The sequence below is a fragment of the Cupressus sempervirens genome, chromosome 5, assembly GCF_028749045.1.
Source record: "Cupressus sempervirens isolate cs-2001-9-10 chromosome 5, ASM2874904v1, whole genome shotgun sequence".
In the NCBI taxonomy this organism is placed as follows: Eukaryota; Viridiplantae; Streptophyta; class Pinopsida; order Cupressales; family Cupressaceae; genus Cupressus; species Cupressus sempervirens.
The window spans coordinates 575886524-575906738 of NC_143122.1; the positions used below are offsets into that span (position 1 = coordinate 575886524).

General features: G+C 37.5%; 1 protein-coding gene across 1 annotated transcript; it reads right to left on the minus strand.

Moving 5' to 3' along the window:
• Positions 1–13289: 13289 nt before the first annotated feature.
• LOC149557231 (putative xyloglucan glycosyltransferase 8) lies at positions 13290–19928 on the minus strand. The gene is made up of 5 exons (XM_089831950.1): positions 18605–19928; positions 15535–15843; positions 15143–15433; positions 14926–15039; positions 13290–14738 (listed from the first exon to the last, which is right to left on the minus strand). Exons 1-5 carry the CDS (start codon positions 19346–19348, stop codon positions 14094–14096), a joined length of 2103 nt encoding a protein of 700 aa, XP_089688076.1. The 5' UTR covers positions 19349–19928; the 3' UTR covers positions 13290–14093.
• Between the last annotated feature and the right edge of the window lie 287 nt (positions 19929–20215).

Sequence of the window (20215 nt, forward strand, 5' to 3'; positions counted from 1 at the left end):
CTCGTTATTGCTCTAATAAACTCATACCGAAGAAGTCTCCCTCTTGGTGGAAAGGGGTTTTAGATGATCACTACATGGTTCAAAATCCCCCCCCCACCCGTTGGGGAAGATTGCTCACCCCGAAACTCTTTGGTGGCGGACTCGTCTGGTGTTGTTGTTGCCCCATTGGTGGTGCCCTCTTATGTTCTCCCTCCTTTGATTTTTGTGGTGGTAACCTCTCCGGTTCTCCCTCCTTTGGATTCTGTCACTGGTGATGGCACCTCTCTCATGGTTTCGTCCCTAAATGTTGCTGTTGTTTCTACCACGATCTAGTGTCCCTCGCAGGCCGCAAGGGTTTTGGGGGATGGCTATGGTGTTGATGACTTTGATTGGTAGAAGGCTATTGATTTGGTGGAAGATGGATGGACAACTGTAAAAGGGAAAAAGGTCAAGCCCTCCACCCCAACTTTTGATATGGCATTACGTTCTCAAAAGGTGGGACTGAAGGAAATCTTGAGTCCCTATCCTACTTTGGCTCTTTTGGCTTTTTTGGCCTATTATCTGTTGTAGTTTTTCATGGTTAAGAACTTAATGTATATCATTTTCTAACCATGGAGTTCCAGGTGCTCGATCAAAACATGGTGTAGTGGTTGAGTTTTACTATGTTATCTATGTTGCCACCACAGTCACCATTTTCTGGTTGGTGACCTATTTCTCTCTTGGTCTGTAGTTCAACTTGAGATGGTCTTCATTGCAAATCTTTTGAATTGTAATAGGGTTTCAGGGCCCTTTTAAAGCCTATTTTCCTTAATCAAAAACATCAACAAAAATCATAAAGTTAACCAAAAGATGAAGTAATAATCATCTAGAACCTCAACCTCCCAATACTTCAAAGGAAAACTTAGAGCCAAACTCCAAATTTAAAAAACAAGAAAGAGAAGATGGGAGAGGTTTATTTACATCTACACAAAAGAAGCAAAATCTTAACCTAGTTGCCTCATCAATAATCAAGGGCTAACTAAAAAATCAAGTCACACTGTCTAGAACCTAAGCCTCCCAATACTTCAAAGGAAAACTAGGAGCTACTATTATGTTCTAAATGCATTCAATTTTTTTATTTCGTAAAAATATTAAAAGTGCAAGGTACTTAATAGTGCAACCAAATTGTTTTCACAAATCAAATTTATTGAGAACAAAAGATCTAGTAAGAGAACCATATTCAAATGATCATTTCACAAACAATTCATGTAAAAAGATTAAACCTTGAGCTCTTGCTTCTGTCATGACTCATCAAACGACTTCTTTGTTTGCACCTACATGGCGATTAGGTGGCAACCTTGTCATTTTGACTAGGTCAACTATTTAAACTTGCTAGATTAATTCATGGATTAGATTAATCATATCATTTGATATGTTAACTATTCAAGAAATTAATGTTATTAAAGGATTTAAAGTTATGTTAAATGAATGGTTAGGTCATTTTATGATCATGTTGATGATATTGTATAGATGTGATTTATGTTCATATTTTGATGTATGTGTATGCATTATAGTTATGATGTTCACATATGATATTTTATTATCGACTAATGGGTATTGACTCCTTTATATTTGCGAGTGTTTGAGTGTCTGCAAGTTTCGAAGGTGAGGGTGTGGTTGAGGTAGAGTTAGCCTCTCGGAAGGGGACAGATGGATGGGTTTAAGCAGTTAAACACAAACCACTTAGTATTTAAAATATGCTTAATTTTGATTATTATTCTTAGTATCTATGTAAATGAATGTGCATTTATTTAGAAATGGTTAATTGAATATAACAATTTCGATTTGTAAGATAACTGTATTTTAAACTAATTTCACAAATGTAGAATTACAAATGATATAAGGAATAGTTGCATTTTTTCTATTAACCATTTTAATTTATATTCCTTCCTTACTTATTAAAGATTAAAAAAAAAATTCCTAGCCTTATATCTACAAGTGTTTACCTTAATAATTTCTATTTTGTTTCTGTCTTTGCTAATATAAATGCCCATCATTCCATGCTTCTACATTCTTTTATAACTAAAATGAGTTTACCCTAATGTTTATTCTTTAATAGTTTTTTTAATATAAAAAAAATACTTATGATATGTCATTTTGGAGGGCATACTCAAGAATCACGAGAGTTCTTTATGAAGTATCAATGAATTTTCTATTTCGGGTATATTTGTTCTCTTTGCGGCAGATTAGGCGGCATTTAAAACATTATGGGTAAAAGGTCGGAAGATAATAAAGAAGGGAGCGGGAAGAAGGAAGGGCACATTTTTCACAAGGAAGACGAGGTTTTGGGGGTTGTGACTGCGCATGTTTGCAATCTGCTGGGGGATTTTATTGGAAGTCTGTGATCCAATTGTGGTAGCGCTTGCGCCTTTTCTTATCAACAGCTACCAAATAACAGGCCTGTGTTAATCTTTCTAGATACCTACATTCATATTTGAGGCTTGTGATCAATTGATCATAACCCGCATTCATCATTTGAGGGTTGTCATTGGTATTAGAAGGGTTATTGCTTGGTGCGAACTTGTAGAAGCCATTGTCGTGGCTTGTAATTCATTGACATTAGTGACGGCTGGGAGAAGAAGGATCAAACATAGCAACAACAAGAGACTATTACATCATAAAGCATTCCAGGTTCCTCTATTCTTTTCAATAGTTTATTTCCCTCTAATTTTGGTATCATTACTTTTCCACAATATATCTTGCATTTTCTTTCCCTCAATGGTATTATCAGTTTAGTTATCCTCCTAAAATCTGGTGTCTTATGAATGCATTTGGGTCTTTGTATTATTGCATGGCCTTTTAGGATTCACTTGTAAGTTTTTTATAAGACTGTACTTAGTGACGTGATTCTTTCACCAGAGTTAGATAAGCTTAGGTCCATGCTCTTCTTGTTTTTGAAACCAGTGTTTTATCTGCCATCTTCCATTGCCATGGTGTATTTAGTTTATACAAATAGAATAAGGAATGGAATTGTATGTCCCTTAAATTAGATGCATTCTAAACTGCCGAAATTGATAGGAGTATAGAGAGACTCTTTGTGTGGGCATTAAGCAACGTTGTTGTTGTTGTTGGACTTGAATAATACTTAGCCTTGTTGATGTAGGTAGATAATAAAATCTGAACATTTGCTCTTACTTTTGAAGTGGAGATTAAACGTTATTTAGTATACCGTTGTAGACACTTATTGAACTGCACATTAACAAGTAGAATTGTACATTAATTATTAGACCAACAATTAGCTCACCTACAAAACATAAGGAAATTTCAATCATCTGAATGTTTGATAAACTCAACTCTTTCAACTTTGGAGGGTAAACATAGTAAATCGAAAACACTATGAAATGATAGGGCTTTGTTAAGTTGAAATGAAGTAGCAGATTTATTAAGTATATCATTGAAACCTTATTGTTCTTTATTGTTGTTTTAAAACTCTTTGTTGTTGTTATAGCATATGGATCGATCTTGTATCTTCTTTTCTCTGTTGGTAAACGTCTTAAGCATGTTTTATTTCCTTATGGGATGGGTGTATATGGCATTGAGAGGGTGAGGATGGATGCATTTTGTTTTGCTTCTCTCAACCTATCAAGTGTTTCGTGGTAGGATTCATTACGGTTTGACTCTCCATGCATCATGTTGGCGAATTTAGTGTTTGGTCAAGCCATCTTTTAATTACTTCAGTTGAAATATTGTATCTCTAACATTGTGTATGGGTAGATATGCATACTTTTATTGAAAGCATAGAGTAGATATGTTGATTTGTACATATGGGTAGATATGTTCTCTTTACTTTCTGCATATGTGTTGATGTGTAGAATGTTATTTTATTTCCCTATCATATTTCTGTGATTAGGCTACGTAGCACATGGATGTCTGTAGTATGTTTCACAGTTGCACCTGATCCATCTGATCTGTCTTGTTCCGGGAAGCTAACCTTCACGTGTCAGGGTTGGGGTGTTCTTCATGTCAGGAAGAACCCTGGAGGAGTAATTACTCTATGGTTGGCATGGTAAGAGCGCCTGAGCCACACCCCCATTTCAAATAGCAGATGGACGTTGTTCGTTGACTAAGGAAATGGAACACACAGAAGTAAGACAATGAACACTTGGAAGCTGTAAACGCCTATTGACTGATCACTCATTCTTTCCTCATGATGTATATGCATTCTAGGAATGTACCTATGTACCATAATCAGTTATGTCAACATTTCATTGAATGGATGTAATAAAGACTTATCTTTTGTGCATTATATTTTTCAAACAGTATTGTAATTGGAGTTTGTAACGAACTATGTAATCTATTTCAGTTGACTAAATGAAATGCCTTATCTTTTCAACTCCATTGATGATGCATATCTTTGACATTTAGCATTTTCCGTATTATAATGATGTATGAGTCGGTCCTTCAAATCATCTTTACAAAATAAACTAAATACAAATATGTTGGCCTCTTATTCAAGGCAATGGCAATGACCAAACCCATACGCACAAGTACAATGAAGAATGGACAAAGAGGGCTTGCCTAACCTTGAAAGTCATCATCGTGCCAAAGCTCACTGTGAAGGACAAAGTCCCCAAAACCCTGCGATCAACAATGAAATCGTTACAATCGTCATTGAGCCTCTCCTCTGTCCATAACACACAAGTAGTTTCTTGCATTCGACGATATCATGGGATACCTACTGGCAAGAAAAACACAATTTCGTGATAAAACAATCGTCCCACTACGGTCACTTGATGGGGTCGCAAATGGGTCATCTACTTCCAAGATGTGAATGAAACGAATGGAATGAGTATTGGATGAATTGCAGTGATAGTTTTATTACAATAATGAATCCCGACATCTTCTATGAGTTCATTTTCTATTAATCTTACTTATCCCACAAACACAATCTAGAATCCATTTCCTTTCCATATTTTTCATGTCGGCAGATTTAAAAACACAAATAACTTAGGCCCAAGAATTTTCACTTTTTCATGGGATAATAATTCATGAGTACGACATCAGAATTCGCATTTCATCGACCATGATTTATTCACCTTTCAGACTCGTTTAAAAATCCACTTTTTAGATTCGACGTATTCATGAATTTTAAGAATTTAATTCACCATCTTGAAGAAATTTTATCATAGAATAAGATGTTGATTGTTCAATGAAATTTAATGAACAATAGAATGTTTTTCTTCTCAGACGACCCTACTTGCAAGGGCCAGCAAAACTAAGTACCACCTGCAATTGAAATAATTGAAATAGGCAATAACAAGGAAATATCATGACGTTCGCCAGAGGAATCTAAAACAAGATTCGCCGCACAATCCTCCAATTTGTATTGTGGACTACACCAAAAGTTGTGATGGGCCAGCCTAACGTGTTGCGCAAGTGATAAGCTTTATTGAGATTACTATATTCTCATCCAACACAATAACGAGAGTCTAGAGATTAAAGTTATAAGCCACCAATCAGTCAACGGTGAACAAAACTTGTTCAACAAAAACACAGAAACATATAAAATCAAAAGAAACATGCACCAACAAATGATTTTGAACGTAATAAAGAATCAAATTTTCTCTAAATTTTTCCTAAAGTCCAAGAATCCAAAACAAACAACAAACTAGAAAATAGTCGAAAGTGGTTTAAAACCAAACTTCAACAAAGGCCTTCCATGAGGGGTAGGATGAGAATGAAATATCCTTCCATTATAAAATGCTAACCTTACATAGGGATCCGATGCCCACATCATTTTGGGCATTTCCATCTTCCTGTCTATTGAAGGGGTTTGAAGACGACAGCCAAGACCAACTTTGGAAAATGAATTCTTCTCAAACGAGGGGTTTCCAAATGCAACTCGCTCCTTGCAGGAGGAACCTAAAACCTCACCTATCTGGTCTCTCAAATATTTTTAATCTGTCTCATTATAAAGATCATGAAGAGAAATAATTGTTGCACTTATGGAAAATCTTGTTGCAACACAAGTTTAGTTTAGGATTGAGTCAAAGAGTTTTAGTTTGAATCAAGTTCTTATTGTAGATGTGTTGAATTAGGTGTCTATAAATTTCAGTTAGTGTCAAAATTTATGTGTGTGTGTTGTCAATCATGAAGTGGTGTTGTCAATCTAATTAGCAATCATTTAGGAATTGTTGAGTCGAGCTATTGTATGAAGTTGCATCTATTATAAAATAAAATAAAGTTGACAGTTCCTCCTTTCTCTATTTTGTTTCTGTTGTTCTATTTTTCCAATATGGTATCAGAGCTATCTTCCTATTAAGTTCTATCTATTAGGGTCTGTTTGATTCCTGGAAAATGACATGAATTGGCTTTTTCAAAATCTGGATTTGAAAATTTTTTCATTTGTTTCAAAATTGGCAAAATGGAATTAGCATATCAGACTTCCAGTTTTGTCTCAAAACTAGGTTTTCCAACCTCTTACCAATCAGTAAAAATTGAAAATCAAAACCTGATTATGCTTTTTAAAGAGTAAAAATAATAGATTGGACTACTTTTTGAAATTTGCCTTTCAACTCCAAGCTTACACATAAAAATATGTCTTCACACGCATCTTTCAAGTGGAACAAATTGTTTAACTAAAATTCAGTAATGGGCACCCTAGAAATGCCCAAAAACTGAACCAACCTACTGATAGAGATTTTGATGTCTTTGCATAGATTTGAAACTACATAGTATGAACAAGAAGGAATTTATGCAAACTGAAGATTGAACTACTGTTGAAATAATATTAGTTTTCAAACTAATAAAATCAAATACATAGCAAACTTTTCTACTCGCTAATTACTCCAGCATTATAACATGTAAAATCATCCTTTTACAATGACATAAGTATCATACAAGGAGTGGGAATGATATGAGCAAATACCCAATCTACGAAATGCGCCCAAGTTGGCTAATAACAATGAATTCCAAAAGCCAAACCCCAAGGGAATGACGTCTAGAATGTCACAATGAGAGAATAGACATCCTCTACTGCCAAGAACGGATCCATAACTCTCACATTCAATTTTTTCTCATATTCAACTTTGCCTAACAATAGCCACAAGCTCTTCTTTTATTCCTACTTCATAGGGTCAACCACTTTTCACAAGCAATGTGGGATAAATAAAATAAAATAAAAGGCTAATGGACACACAACTAGTCAACTACTAAAGTGGGGACATTACAATCCACCCCCCTTGAAATTGTTTATCCTCAAGCAATCCAACAACACAATAAACTCCTGGAACCTTCACCTGGATCCCAAATGAGGTAGTATGTGACATCTGTGTGGACATTAAACCAACTGCAAACCAGCATCATCAGGACCAACCACATGTCCTGCAACCTAGCACCCAAAACTTATGTTGATGATGTAGAAGTCAAAATGTAACTAGAAGGCAACTCTGTAGAAAATCCATGAAACCTCTTCTTCTTTGTATCCACCCACATAATATATATTGGACTGGAATCCTAATCATCACCAACATGCATTAAAAAAGATATATCTATAGGCGAACCGTATGCACTCATGCCAATTGTATCAACAATAGGTGTAGCCACATCAAAATATATGAACATAGGAACAACACTAACTGTTGCAACAAAAAATTGAACTGAATCTATAGTTGATGAAACTCATAATCATCAACATGTGTGCCATCACTAGAACACACATCAACAACTACATGCATACTGCTAAACTCCTCGTTGGATGGTTCAACTGATACAGAAGTGGCTATTGATATGACAGCATCCTCGCATTCTCCTAATCCCATTATTGTTGCATCGCCATCCCCTAATAACCTCATATGTGGACTTTTGACTCTGCACACAACTCAACACCAGATTGTGAATTAATAATACTAGAGCATAAACCCAAATCTACTGACCACTAATACACCCACATCACCAACATCATAGTTGGGTGGCTTTATACATGTCTCGATCCCACCTAAGGAAGCAACTGCCTCCTACACTGTAGCAACACCATGAGATCTCACATACAAATCTCCAATAATAATCTTGTCCTCGAGAGAGCTAAAAGTATTAGTGGTAACAACTACATCAACTATCTATGTACTAATTTTAGCAAGAGCTCTGGGAGCCTCAACCTGCTAAAGCTTGGTGTTGTTATCCTCTACTACCACTGACACAACCGCATGTCCCTATTAAATAAGTCCATCGTCAACATTATAGGTAGGAGTAGCAAGTTTCGTATTAAATATAGGGTACATTTGCATCAGGGACTCCTGTCGAGGAAAAATCAAGCTTCCTTCTCTGCAATCTCACTGTTGGTCTTCTAAAGGCGAAAGCCATATACCTTGCTACCCTTTCAATTGTCTCTAGATCCGACAAGCTCTCTATCAAACTCTGTTGATGAAACTTCAATTTCTCCATACTCTCTCGCAAAGCATTCATCTTCGCGCTAACTTCGTCATTACTCCACTGACTTCTAGAACTATCAGTCCTGCTATGTCTGTCCATGGCTAAAAAATGCTAGAGTACTGTCACTCCAAATGTAACAGCAAATCTAACAATATTATAAATTTCCTTCCCCACAGGATGGCAGAAAACCACTCTGATACCACTGTAATGGGCACCCTAGAAATGCCCAAAAACTAAACCAACTACTGATAGAGATTTTAATGTCTTTGCATAGATTTGAAACCACGTAACATGCACAAGAAGGAATTTATGCAAATGGAAGATTGAACTACTGTTGAAATAATATTAGTTTTCAAACTAATAAAATCAAATACATACCAAACTTTTCTACTCACTAATTACTCCAGCATTACAACATGTAAAATCATCACTTCACAATGGCATAAGTATTGGACAAGGAGTGGGAATGATATGAGCAAACACCCAATCTGCTTGTAGCTGGAAATGCACCCAAAGTGCCTATTAATGAAACTATTAGCAATGAATTCCAAAGGCCAAACCCCAAGGGAAAAACGTCTAGAGTGCCGCAATGAGAGGATAGACATCCTCTAATGCCAAGAGCAGATCTATAACTCTCGCATCCAATTTCTTCTCATATTCAACCTTTCCTAACAATAGCCTCAAGCTCTCCTTTTATTCCTACTTCATAAGGTCGGCCACTTTTCATAAGCAATGCGGGATACATAAAATAAAATAAAAAACTAACGAACACACAACTGGTCAACTACTAAAGTGGGAACATTACAAATCCTAAAAATCGAAATGAAAATTTGTAGAAATCTTAAATTTTTTAATTTCACGAATCAAACGAGCCCTTAGAGAAGAAGTTGTTAAGAAGATGAGGCTAGGAGAAGAGCCACCGGATGATTATGATGACATTATTGAAAATGAAGATATTGTTTTATTTTGAAGAAGTCTATATTCTAAAAATATGAAAGAATGTGGCAGACACTAGATGGATGCTCAAATAGTTTGAGGTACTATAGGAACGGAAAAGCTATACCTTAGCAAAGGTTATGAGACATTGCATGTGAAGATAGTGTGTCCAATAGTTCGAGGAGATTTGAAAGCCTGGAAGCTTGGCATCGTACTTTTATGAAAGTTGTGAGACATTTCATGTGAAGATGATGTGTCCAATGGTATTTTGACGCCAAATGATAGTTGCATAACTATGAAAAAGTATTACTCCTTTATGACATATTTTCAAAGTATAATTTCTAGATAATATTTCCTTTAGTTGTCACATTAAGTGGAGTTAATGTTCCAACCATAGTCAATAATAAATTTTACACTTGTGGCAAACCTTGTTGAGTTGCTAACAACACAAGTTTAGTTAAGATTGAGTCAAAGAGTTTTAATTTGAGTCAAGTTCTTATTGTAGATGTGTTGTGTTAGATGTCCATAAATTTCGATTAGTGTCAAATTTATGTGTGTGTTGCCAATCATAAAGTAGTTTGTTGTCAATCTAATTAGCAGTCATTTAGGAATGCTGTTGAGTCAAGCTATTGTATAAATTTGCATCTTAGGAATGCTGTTGAGTCAAACTATTGTATAAATTTGCATCTATTATTCAATAAAATTAATCTCGAAGTTCCTCCTTTCTTTGTTTTGTTTCTATTGTTCTATTTTTCCAATAAAGAGATCAGTCATAAGCGTCCTTGACTTCATTGGAGTTCCAATTGGCATGAAGATTTTGGCAAGACATTTCATAATGATGTTTCTGCTCACAAACACCAAACTTGGAGAACAACACAACACTGCCACGCAACTCCAAACTAGTTGGTACAAACTGAAAACCTCCCAAAGAGAATATTTGTTCTAGATTTTGTAAAATTCCTTAGTAAACTAGCCAATACCACAAATAATACTGTAAATGATATTTATATTCCAAAACTTAAAAGGAAGGTGAACCCAGATACAAACTACGTTTAATCTTGATAGCATTGAAACCTACAGGCCATCTATTTAATTGAAGAGATGTCTTACGAAGCAACCACAGATATTTCCAAAGAACTCTGGAAGTAAAATATGAGGATTATGTTTACCAAGGCAATCAATAAAAGACGTGAACTCTGGTTCAATCATCAACCGATTGGAAGGAGAATATGAGGATTCTGTCTACCAAGGCCATCACACATAGTAGACCTAGAGTGAGCCAACATTCAAACGTCCAGCTGCAAATGATATCAATGTTTGGTATATGAATAAGAAACCTCCCGATAAGGGCAGCATGCAAGTCTACAGAAGCTCTGTCCACCCACACATCAGAAATACTAAAACCGTTCCTGCAAGAGACAAGCTGAAATGGAAACATAGGATCAACAGAGGGGGTGACTTCCCCAAAACTGCACTTGCATCATTCTCAAGGGAGGAGAAGAGGCACGCGAGGGAGAGGAGCTCCTTACACACGTCATCCCTGGAATAAGCGAGGATAACACACACAACCCAACAACTGGACTAGGTGCAGATGCCTAGAAGAGGGCAACTGAAAAATGGAGAATGAACATGAGGGGCACCAACAACAGCTTAAAGACAATATTTCTGCAGACTCAAAATGTTCAAGGGGGGATTCTCCCACGATATGTCCCCAACAGAGCCCAACAGTACAGAAAGTCAACATTTCGCTAAAGAGACAACAGAGCGAGGAGGATGCGTGGGTCAATGCCAAGGTAAGAAAGCCCTTGCACAGACCAAAATCCATAGTAAGACCTGTCTCAAGCAAAACTGAAGCATGCCTAGGAGCATCAAAGAACGCAAGGCAACCCAACAGCCTGGAGTCCAAGAGGTCCAACAACAATTCCTTAGGAGCATCAAAGAACGCAAGGCAACCCAACAGCCTGGAGTCCAAGAGGTCCAACAACAATTCCTCATAATCTAAGACATTCCTAAAGTTCCTCCTATCCCCATTATTTTCTCCTTCCTGAACATTAAAGTTGAAAATCTTGCCACCAGGCTGTAGAAAGACCTGGCAAAACAACCGCCGGAGCGTGCCTAAGAGCATCAAAGAACCCGAGGCTAATGTCCCACAGCCTGGACTAAATGACGAGCAACAACAATTCTTTATCATATACATCCCCAAAAGCCTACTTTTATCCACATCACTTTCTGCCCCATTTAAGTTGCAAACCTTGCCACCAATCCAATTCCTATTCACCCATCTCTATTTTAAAAATTTGTTAATCAAACATTTGTCTTTTGTCATCTGAATAGGAGTATAAAGAATTTATCACATCGAAGCACCTAAAACCCCTTTATATTTCATTATTCATCTCACAAAAAAGGTAGTATACCATCCCATGCTTGAAAACCATTAGCACTTACCCTATTTTCTTTATCAAATAAACTAAGAAAGCATCATATTTTCTTTATCAAATAAACTAAGAAAGCATCAATCATAAGGGTTTTCCTCTGGTTATTTTAATTCTCGCACACTATAGCTGGCACCTGTTTATCCTATTTTCTTTATCAAATAAACTAATAAAGCATCAATCATAAGGGTTTTCCTCTGGTTATTTTAATTCTCACACACTATCGCTGGCACCTGTGCCCCCACATAAATAATTGAACTACAAACACGCTTCTCTCACCATTCAAGAACCAATATTTCAGCAACAAAAGGCTATATATCCTCCCATTCTGTTTGCCAGGCTTTATAGAGCGGCAGTTCTGGGATTTTAGTCACCGTGAATGAAAACTTTTCACTTTTCAGCATCATGACAACCACTTAGAGACATGAAAACACGTTTCAAAAGTTTCCAGCTTCTTGTACCCAAATTTGTTACAAAGTTTAATCCTCAAACAGCCTGATATGGGCCTTCTCATTGAGCCAAAGGAGTTTAGTTTCAATTATATCAAGAAAAGAATTTTTCTTTCATTGAGGTTTACATCCTGAGGTAGTGTAATCTTTCTTCTTTGTGAGAAAAGAAGACACGTTGGTCTGCATGTGGACAAGGTGCATAATGGATTGCACCAAGCTAACTCACAAATAAGATCTGTATGGCAAGAGACGGCTGATTTGATATGAAAGGTTGCAACAGAGATGAAGCTCCGGTGAAGAAACCATTAACCCACATGTAGTGCAGATCCTCCTTCCAACTACATTTAGGCTGATCTTGGGGTGGCTAAGAATAATATAAGATGGTTGATTCAGAGGTAGAAAGAACTATTCTCTTTGGACATAAAGTAGTCATTCCTTTCCATACAACGCTTTTTTTAAAAGTCCTATACATATTTGAGTGGCTGCAAATTAATCCCATTCCTTTTAATTCCTTATATTTTGAAAAATGTAGAAAAAATGTGTACCAAATTCCATTGCAATTAATGCTCAGTGCACTGCACTAATAACCAGTTGATTGAGTATAACAATGTAGACTGCAAGTTAATATCAAATTTCTAGTTATAATTACCTGTCTTGCATAAAGATGTAAAACATTTGCCAATGCCAATCAAAGAATGCCTTAGTAAAACAAAAAAAACATTTAACAATTCGAACAAAAAATATTTTGACTTGAGTGCCATGATAGTCTTTTACCACACAGCAATCTCTAGACAAAAATCACCGGATACCAATCAACACTATTTTATAGAACCAGAACAAGCATCCCAGTCATCAGCAACAAGCACCCACATAGATAAAGAAAAGTTATGTAGGTATAATAATAGCTATGTAGGTACATAAAGCTTATCAGAAGCTATTTGTGTCTACATTTTCTAAGTGGAGAATTAGAAGATCATAATATAGACAAAGCATATGTAACAATATGAATGTATATATAAACAGTGATTTTATGAGCAATAAATTTAATAAAAGGGACACATGTCAGAGCTGGCTAAGGATCACAGACAAAGAAACAGAGGGATGCCATCAATTTGCTGGTTTAGCCCAAACGGGCAATGGATATACATATATAAAATACATCTAACAATAAATATAGCATAACTACATATCTGCCAAATAGGCCAGAATATAAATTTGTCATCTCAACCATTCATCCTAGACCTGATCGATAAGGGTGCACAACTGTTAAAAAATGTTTCTAAATTTTTGACAAAAGAATGGACCAAGAATCACAAGAATAGGGAAGATAATAAAGAATTGTGCTGGCAGACTGAATTCTAAGATACATCAGGAGCAAAAGGCAAAATCTACAGATATTAGCGATGGTTAAGAGCAAACTCCCACTTAGTTGAACACTGAATTAATATCCCAAAAATGGCATAATCTTGCTGAAAGCATCACCTCTTGCAGAAAACTCAACCATAAATGCTGACGTATACCTGCAGCAATACAAACCTTGCTGCCTTCTAACAAGCATAGAAATGGTAGGTGACAATTCTGCTATAATCTCACTCCCCCGGCAACTCTCTCAGGTTGCTGGGGGATGGCTTTATCTTAAGTTCTTAACCATATTTGCCAAGACCTCTTCAGCACAATTATCGCCAGGAATGATCGAGTGCCAATAAATCTCCATCATGTTAATATATATGCAAAACAACACTCTGAAATTACAAGGCCTGCAGCTGTGTTTATTCAAAGTTGTGCTGGACTTGCATCTTCCCCTAACAACAGGTCTCCAGAGTCAACGAACATTACAAAACCAAGGCAACTTTCAACAAAATTGCCCAGGCTTTTTGTGCAATGGGAATTAACTCACTTGTTCCCCAATCAGATCAAAACCAACAAGGAGGAACGATATGCCTTGAAACAGTAAAAAGTAGAAATGAATTCCTTGGGCTGATAATAAGCTCCTGGCAGCAGCAGTGAGAAGAAGAAAAGCTAAAGCCAATTCCTTCCTATAAAGCCGATTTGCCTTCTTTTTTGAAGGTTGCTTCTGCTGCTGCTCATTTAATTTGTTCAGAGCATCCAGGCCAGATTCAGAAGCACCACGATGGTGCCTTGGACGTTCTAATTGGGGGTGTGATTCCTTTTCCATAAAAGCAACTAAATCAGCTTCTGATGATCTACCCAGCTTTTTTGTCACCACCCATTCATAGGCACTACCAAGTTGAAAGAGGCCAGAGATCATAGCATTGAACTTAGTTACAGACATTGTGTTTTCAAAGAGAAGATACGGAACAATGAAAGGGAATGATCTTGGAGCAGGTAGAATATTCAAAAAAGACATGATAGCAGGTACATAGCATATGACCCAAGCTGGTAACTGCGCTTCTGGCAAAAACATTGTCATTGGAAGGATGATGCAGAAAAGAGTGAACGAATAGAACGGAAGAACAAGCTTCCGCAAAAGAAAAAAAAGGAATATTAAGTTGGCCTTCTTTGAAACTCCAATCTGCAACAAAATGAAAAAAGTCAATACCAGCAAATTAAGAAGTGACTTAGAGATTCCAATTGGTTTAAGTGACAACTTGTATTTAACTTTTTAGTTCTTCAAAAAATTAATAGTTTATAACCAGATTGCCAAAAACATGTTTGAACTGTCTCATTCTCTTGTAAGAAGATGTCGGTGTCAAACTCACATTAGAACGGATTATATCTGGAAGACACAAGCGAAATAGCTGCATTGGACCAGAATGCCACCGATGTTGCTGCTTTCTGTAAGCTTCATACGACTCTGGAAGCTCACAAAGGCACTGCACATGTAGATGGATGTAATATTAAAGCTGTAATTTAAATGGATTACTGCATTGACCACATACACACAGCTCAATTCAGAAAATTAAGTGTATCGTATACCTCAACATCATTCAGAAATATAAACTTCCAACCATTGAGGTGAGCTCGCACAGCAATATCCATGTCCTCCACTGTAGTTCTTTCCAACCAGCCCCCAGATTCCTCAAGGGCCTTGATTCTCCATACACCAGCAGTACCATTGAAACCAAAGAAGTTGATGAAGACACCATTAACCTGCTGCTCCACCTCAAAGTGAAAGCACAGGTTTATATTCTGTAACCTTGTCAATAAATTTTCATCCTTGTTGACAAAGGCCCATCTTGCTTGGACTAGTGCCAACTCTTCATTGCCCTGCAGTTTGCCAGACTACAATTAGATTAACCAAGTTCTAAAATTACATATTATTAACTTAAAATAAAGCCACCCATGAAACACATAAAAAGCAGACAAACCTTGAAATGTGGAACAGTTTTTTTCAAGAAATCTGAACTGGGTTGAAAATCGGCATCAAAAATGGCAACGAATTCATAATCCTTCACATAATCACAACTCATTGCTGACTTTAAGTTCCCTGCCTTGTACCCAGTACGGATCACTCGGTGCCTGTATATAATGTTAATATCCCTCTGTTGCCATTTCTGAACTTCTGCCTTAATGAGTAATTGCACATCTACATCATCTGAGTCATCAAGAACTTGCACAAGCATCCTCTCCTTTGGCCAATCAAGACAACACACAGCAGCAATAGATTGCTGATAAACCTGCATATCAAGATAAAGAATCAATACTGTATTTGACAAGTACTGAAATCAATACCAATTCACCTTGGGTGCCTTGATTATGATAGGTGCCCATGATTTATGATGAAAAGTACAGAAAAACAAATTTCACAGCTTGGACTATAAGCATGTTCCTAATAACAAACCCACTTGAAAACACAAAACGATGACAACAAAAACAGAAGAAAGGAAAAGACACCTTGCATTTGTATCTATAACATGGAAGATTGTGTGTACTGATAACAGAATTGATAAAAGCATCATTTTTCTTTATGAACAGATTGCAGTCTCAAAACCCTCTGAAATTTGAGGAAAGCAATTTTTTCTAACTAGTGACATATACCATATAACCTTATTAAGTAATTAATATAGATAAACAAGTAAATCAGTGGTTTCGGAAAGCATATGCTGGGTTAAAGAATATACCCTGATTTATTCAACTAAAGATATAAGAGGCTAATCAGGATCCATCTAGAAGGAGCTGAATGAGAAGCTTTTACTGAAAAAATTTCAGCAAGCATGACTAGTTGTAAACTTCACTTGCATGGCTTGGCAAGAGCCCAGTGTTTCTCATGGCCAGTAGATTAATATCTTGACCCACATATAACCAAAATGTAAGAGCTGCTCTATCCCACTTAAAAAGCAAAAGAAAATTAAAATCAACAAGGACAAATAAAGAACAAAGAAATTTAAGAAAGAATTATTTAACTTATTAGAAATAGAGGCAAGAGAACCCCACACAAATTTTAAAAAAGGAACAGACATAAATAAATGATACTAATGTATATCTTTGAAAGGAAAAACACAATTCACACCCATACTGAATTCATCTTCGACCTTGTGTCTGGAAAAGCGCATTTTTCTGCTTTGGGCAAAATTTCGGACTTTCAAGCTTATCTTGTATTAATAATTTACATATGTCATGTTCAAGCTTTACTACTTCATACATTTTAAATTTGCCATATCCATAACTACTTCCTTGTCCATGCAATCTAGCTGAAAACAGCTTATGTGTCTTATGGCTACATCAAAACTAGAATAGAGTTACAGGTGTAAATTTGAAGACAAACCTTAGGCTTCTTTAACAGTATAGTTGGGGTTAATAGGTTGGGAATGATAAGATTCACAGAAATCACCGAAGTTTCATTTCTACAAGCTCCTAGGCACTTCAGAGTAACCACAGTCTTAATATAAGGATTTTAACTCTTTTTTTTATTTGTCACTGTTAGGGTTAACAGGTTGGGAATGATAAGATTCACAAAAATGACCAAGGTTCCATTTCTACAAGCTCCTAGGCACCTCAGAGTAACCAGTCTTAATATAAGGATTTTAACTCTTGTTTTATTTGTCACTATGAACCTTACAACTAGTACTCGCTGAGAAGATTATGGAAAACAACTTATGTGTCTTATGGCTGCATCAAGACTAGAATAGAGTTACAGGTGTAAATTTGAAGACAAACCTTAGGCTTCTGTAACAGTATAGTTAGGGTTAACAGGTTGGGAATGATAAGATTCACAGAAACCACCAAAGTTTCATTTCTACAAGCTCCTAGGCACCTCAGAGTAACCAGTCTTAATATAAGGATTTTAACTCTTTTTTTTATTTGTCACTGTTAGGGTTAACAGGTTGGGAATGATGAGATTCACAGAAATCACCAAGGTTCCATTTCTACAAGCTCCTAGGCACCTCAGAGTAACCACAGTCTTAATATAAGGATTTTAACTCTTTTTTTATTTGTCACTATGAACCTTACAACAAATACTCCTTGAGAAGATTATGGACCCAAGCCCAATATCGTGTGTACTTCCCGTTCTGCCGTAAATTTAATCCTCGATTTTCCCCAATGTGTAATCAAGTGGTGAAGCCTGATTGTTGTTGCAGTGGAGACCCAAATTCAAATCACCATGTATATCAGTGTACGCAACCTGCGATAATGCAGGTCCCAAGCATATCCAGCAAAGAATAAAACACAAGCCAGCGGGCTGCTCTACTGTTTATGTTCCAAGGCCATAGGTAGATTATAGTCCAAGGCTGTTAAACTCATATAAGTCCACTCATACACCACACAAGTGTTGCCCATAAATTCAAACCGAGAAAATCCATGGAGTCTGAATAAATTATAAGCATAAACTCCGAGAACCAGTGCTAACTCAAACGTTAGTTGGAATTGTGAGGCGAGTGTAGCTCGTAAAAAATATCAGGGAAGAAGATGAGTTAAAAGGCCGAAATGCAATAGAATGCACGCACCAAGCCGCCCACTAGCCCCCTACTTACTAATATCACAGAGCCTCCGTATGTGCTAAGTAGGTCTCATCTCCTGTCTATAGGTTAATTTTAGACTCGTGCACGCTCTAAAAGCCCGTCCTCTCTTTTTCCCATTAGACCCTGTCGGTAGAATTAAACTTATCGTGGCAACCATTGTGATGACCTACAAACTCACACATATCAAGTCCCGTAAAAAAATATAAACTCCCCATCCCCATTGCTAATTAGTGGTATTTGGAGAAATCCAAACTGACGAGATTGCAAATGAATGCTACTTGAAGGATCTCGTCCAGCCCACACTGCAAACGAGTGCTATTTGAATGAACTCAATCCACGCACATTGCAATTTAATGATATTCGTAGGGATTCAAACTATAATGCAAAACAGTATCAGTTGAATGAAGTCGGTACCCACATTACAATTCAATGCTAATACAAATTAGGAAAAACGAAGATTGTAAACCGACCCACTCACCTCCATCTCATTACACATCGGAATCTGCACCAGCACCATCGGATAGTCCTCTACCTTTCCGCCCTGCTCCAGATCACCATCCAACTCAAGCTGAGGCACAGGCCTGACCTTCTTTAGCCGGATCCACAAACAACCCAGCGACAAAATCATCCTATCCAATGACTGAATGAGGAACAGCACAATGCAAACATTTGCCAATGTCTGAAGAGGGGGTGCAAGATAATTAGCCCTGATAAAAACCCACGTCGAGTACGCCGAATGCAAAAGACCTTGCAAATCCAATGCCGAAGTTGTGGGAATCTGCAAACGAGGGCGACTGAAATGCCATCCTTTCCAGTAGGCCACGATCTCGAACCCCAGCATTAACAGAGCAAATACGAGAAACCCTCTGATCACTCTATAGAACCTACTTTTTTTACCCTCCTCTCTGCTACCACTCCTTTTGTCTAAATAAATCCGTCTTTTAATAGCTGCAAGCAGGCTCCACAGCCCCTGCGCAAGCCAGGCAACACAGCCAGCGGCTCTGTGTGCTTTGAGCAATAAAACCCATGTAAGCTGCTTGGCATTCTTACCCCTCCCCACCTTATCCTGTGCACTGAAATTCCCCTCGCCATTGGCATCATCAGGGCTTTCTAACTCCAACATTGACCAATTCGGGTTCTCCATCTTCACCACCACAGAGGTCCCCCTGTGTATCTCCCGTTCCTTGCTCCACCATTCCTGAAACTCGAAATTAGGCGCCATAAACACACAGTCCACACCCCACCCTCACATAAGGTCCCACAAAACACACTTCAATCACAACAACTCGCAGACCATCAGGACTACTTGTTTGAAACAAACCCTCATTGCACGCCGACGTTTTATACAACCAGATCTCACAACAGCACTGAGATTCGATCCGAATATCTCGAGCCCCTCCTACTCCTCAGCCGCCCTTCTGTAACTAACTACTTTCCCAAACCCTAGGAACATATTTCACACACCACAAATTCACTCTCGTCAAACACTAAACACGCGAATGAGTAAAAGGACCCCCACTCTCTCTGCACTGCAATGCGCCTGCCAACTATCCCCTCCCATGGCCTGCCCGGCCTGCCCGATCTGTGTGTATATATCACAACGTACATATGCGCGCCTGCCCTACATCTATGCGTATATTCATTACGTATATGCCAGTTCCCCTTTTACTGCGTTACGACTACCGTGCGTTCAAAGCTTTTGTAAGCATTCATTTCTGTACCCCACGGCTTAACTCTTTTTCTGCCTGTACAAGCAGGTGTTAAAACGAAATGTGTGCTCAGAGCCAGTTCATTTTTTACCGCGGGGTTTCTACCGCAAAACTCGTCAGTAAAAACCGAGAGTGCCACGTGGCAGGGTTAGGGAAGTTCCGTTAAGTGAATAGGAAATGCTTGAACCCGTCACGTCAATAGCTGGAGTTTTGCTGTCAAGCAACGGAAGACGACATCTGATGTTCATGTGGGACTTTATCTATAATTCTCTCTTTCTCTACCGCGTTGGCCCAGTTTTAAAAGTGCCACCAGTTTTGTTTTTGAGCGCCAACAGGGTCCCCATTATTTTCAGGTTTTTTAAGGATTTTGATACCCAAGA